The 4,039-nt window shown below is 42.5% G+C and overlaps 1 protein-coding gene across 2 annotated transcripts; it reads left to right on the top strand.

Annotated features, from left to right (window-relative positions):
• Nucleotides 1–1,559: 1,559 nt before the first annotated feature.
• osr2 (odd-skipped related transciption factor 2) lies at nt 1,560–3,243 on the top strand (the record flags this gene model as incomplete). Of its 2 annotated transcripts, none has more annotated exons than XM_084444051.1 (3): nt 1,560–2,212; nt 2,638–2,737; nt 3,061–3,243. In XM_084444051.1, 3 exons carry the CDS (start codon nt 1,560–1,562, stop codon nt 3,241–3,243), a joined length of 936 nt encoding a protein of 311 aa, XP_084300177.1. The 2 variants fall into 2 exon arrangements, with proteins under 2 accessions (XP_084300177.1, XP_084300178.1); XM_084444052.1 differs by having other exon boundaries at nt 3,143–3,217.
• Nucleotides 3,244–4,039: the final 796 nt, after the last annotated feature.

The raw sequence follows: 4,039 nt of genomic DNA on the forward strand, positions 1-4,039 counted from the left end.
ATGTCTATCAATAAGCTATTCCTCCACATTGGAGTGAAAAAAATCAGTATAGTTATGAGCACGAGGGTGTTCTGTACAGTAACCGTGAGAGCTGAGCTGTAGGCTCTGCGGGTGTAAATGGTTCCTACAGGGTCTGTTCTCAGCAGGGTCTGTTCTCAGCAGGGTCTGTTCTCTGCGCTCTCAATGCAAACGGGAGCGACCTGAATTGCCATACACTCAGCTCAACATTTGAATTATAAGGAGATAAAAGTTCTTGCTTTCGCTCTCTAAATAGAATAAAGCATGGATTGGCATGAAATTATAACATTTCCTTGGAATAACAATAGTTTCAAACGAATACTCACCAAACTGTTCATCTCCAGTATATGTTATTCGCGATTAAGTGTGTTTGAGCAACTTTAGAAACATCCGCGGAGCTGCTTTGGTCGTATGCTTTCCGGGCATTCAAAACGCTTTAGCAGATAGAAACCTGAAATATGCGCAATCTTAGCCTCTGTGAAGTCAATTTGTCAGTCAATCCCAAATTCTGCATTCCAAAGAACAATCTGAAAGTGTAAAGGAGTGCAGTGTGTAGTCTTGTACAGTAGCGATCCTCGATGTCTCAGTGAGCTCTCTCTCTCCCCGCCTGCCACCACCATGTCCAAAGATCTGTTGGCTCCGTGAGCTTGGAGAAAAAACATGACTTTTCAACTTGAGGTTACGCACCACTTGTGCATGCAACCCCACATTAAATCACACAATATAACCATTCTCGTGTCATCTCTCGTTACAAGAGCATGTGACGATATACTTTAACCTGTAGTTCTTCAATATTGAGCTAATACAAGTGCGGACGTCGGTAGCGCAGGCCTGGGCAGTGATACAGACACGGCGAGCAACGTAAAACTGCCTGTTAAAGACGAACAATTGTACTTTACAACAATAACTGAGGCACCTTTATTGGAGGAGATAAGAAAGTATTATGCTTCTCAATGGATCTGAGTCACACGCATGGTAAATAAGATGTTTGATCCCTTCTGGTAAAACTACAAACTTTCATATCTTATTATATAGGCTATATTATGGCTAAAATATGTTTCATTTTCCGTTCCCTACAATTCATTCGAGTAATTAGCAGCACGAGGCTAAATTATGTGTTTAAAACGAGAACAAGTAGGGGTTCTTGGATAGCGTTTTGAAACCGCCTTTTCACAAAATACCACCAACATATTGAGGTTTCCTTTCGTTATCAAAATGCCGATGTTGTTTATAAACAGTCCACAGATACATTTAAGAAATGTAACAGAACTTGACCCATTCTAGCCCCAGTTTAGTGATATGATGTGATATAGGCTAATAATTTCCATGGGGATAAAACAACAAAATATTGGCAAAGGTGACAACAATGATGAAAACCATTTTGCTTAATGTCATTTTGTTAGTCTTGTTTCTTTTTACTTTATCTAAAATCATATTTATGTGTATTGTTCTGTTGCGCGTGACCCTAATTAATGTACTAATTTCTCATTTGTGGAACAGGGTTCTCCTCGCTGTACTAGACTCCTGAGAGGCTCGCAGACATGGGGAGCAAAGCCTTACCCGCGCCCATCCCGCTGCACCCGTCCCTCCAGCTGACCAACTACTCGTTCCTCCAGGCCGTCAACACGTTCCCCGCCGCCGTGGACCAGCTCCAGGGCCTGTACGGGCTCAGTGCTGTGCAGACGATGCACATGAACCACTGGACACTTGGCTATCCGCACATGCAAGGACTGAGGTCGACTATTACTGAAATGGCTGCGGCTCAGGGCCTGGTAGATCCCAGGTTCCCTTTCCCGGGGTTACCGTTCGCCGCTCACCTCTTCCACCCGAAACAAGGGGCCCTCACACACGTTCTCCCCTCCCTGCACAAGGACAGGCCGAGGTTTGACTTTGCTAACCTTGCCATAGCTGCCACCCAGGAAGACCCGCCGAAAGCTGGGGATCTTTCAAAGTTGACAGCGGGACTCGGGGCCACGATCTCTGAGCTGAACAAACTGTCTCCAGACAGAAAACCCAGCAGGGGAAGGCTCCCGTCAAAGACGAAAAAGGAATTTATTTGCAAGTTCTGTGGCAGGCACTTCACCAAGTCCTACAACCTCCTCATTCACGAGAGGACCCACACGGACGAGCGGCCCTATACCTGTGATATCTGCCACAAGGCCTTCAGAAGACAAGACCACCTGAGAGACCATAGGTGAGGCTCATTGCTCTATCATGTATGTGTTGTTTTATTGTCTTTATGATGTGGAAAGACCACGTGAACTGTACACGGTTCACTGGCCTTTAAACGGAGAGGAACTTCCAATATGATACTGCAACGTTTATACATATAAGTCATACGTTGCATATCAAATAATTCATATTTTGAATTAGACTTTGTTTTCTTATTGGCCTCTATATGTTTGAATGTAGGCTACAGTGTGTGCTTGCAGCCTGCAGTGTAGCGTGTGCATCATGAGGGCGCCAAAGCACTTTTACGCACCGATTTAAGCACCGACTGTAACTTGCACAATATACATTTTTTGATTATGACTAAGCGTTTAAGTGGCCACAAACAAATCGTAATATCAATAGATGTCAGCGTTTTAACCATGTGGTATCCGTCTCATTTTTCCTCAGATACATCCACTCAAAGGAAAAGCCATTTAAATGTCAAGAGTGTGGGAAGGGATTTTGTCAATCTCGAACTCTAGCCGTCCATAAAACATTACACATGCAGGTAAGCCTTCTACATGTATCAATCACCATGACATCTTAACTGCATGTCTACTAGAGTGTGAGGTGTGGAAGTGGTGTATTTTACTCATCATGCATGCTTACGGCACGCTAACACATGGGACAGGGTTCCTGTGGGGTAAACATTATCTTGGGATCACCGGGACATGATCAAAAATTATTTAATAAAAAAAAAACATGACATAATGTAGGCCTACACACTATTCAGCACAACACCTTGCACCACACAATAAACTGATTGAAAATAGAATTACAATATTATACAATTAAAGGGAATAATCCTTTGCTTGCTTTAAATCTAAACAGGAATCTCCTCACAAATGCCCCACATGCGGAAGAACCTTTAATCAAAGAAGTAACCTGAAAACTCACCTTCTCACCCATACAGACATCAAGCCCTACAGCTGTGACCGCTGCGGAAAGGTGTTTCGGCGCAACTGTGACTTGCGACGGCACAGTTTGACGCACACCCCTCACCAGGACTACTAGACGAGAGGGCTGGACAGCTATAACAAACTAACTATTCAAACGGACAAATCAGACGAAGATACTCGACGGCGTTTTCTACTTTTCCAAGGAGAATCACAAAAAGTGGACACAATCTTACAATGGACTGATTGAGTCTCGATTGAAAAGCAAGGAGCCATGCCATACCAGCTTACAACCCACATGTAAATATCAAGACCATGTAAATAATGTTTTTATTTTGTATTTTCTTGACCTTGAATGAAATGTTGTTTTAAACAGACCTAAAGTATGTTCAATTGTATTTTAGAAATAAAGCAAGTTAAATATTCCCAGTAGTAAGATTGTATTCGTTTTCATTCATTGCCTTAAGAGATGAAATTGCTTATAGGCAACACGAAGTAGCCAATTCTAGTTTGAAATAAATCATAACACGATTATGAAAGTTATCTGTGGGGTAGGCCTACTACTTGTCATTATCGTTTTAAATAGAAACCCTTCTGTGCACAGGCCACGTGCCTCAAATTACTGTTTTGGCCCACAAGTTCCACCGCTTTTTTATTTTTTTATTGGAAACGCTTTTATTGGAAAGGTGATTCGGTTGGGTTGGTGTGGGAGGCGCAGCATATAAAGTGACAATAACAATTTGTAGGCTGTATTATCAATTTAATTTCGGTATATTATAATTTCCATAATCTCATAACCTTCTCCGTTACCGTTTCTATTCAAATGAGGATATCCGAGCCACACAGGTTATATGCCTGATAGGCCGTGCTGTCGGCTATGTGGTGCTATTTTTAGCTCCATTATCACGGTCCAT

This window comes from Borostomias antarcticus (genome assembly GCF_949987555.1).
Source record: "Borostomias antarcticus genome assembly, chromosome: 10".
In the NCBI taxonomy this organism is placed as follows: Eukaryota; Metazoa; Chordata; class Actinopteri; order Stomiiformes; family Stomiidae; genus Borostomias; species Borostomias antarcticus.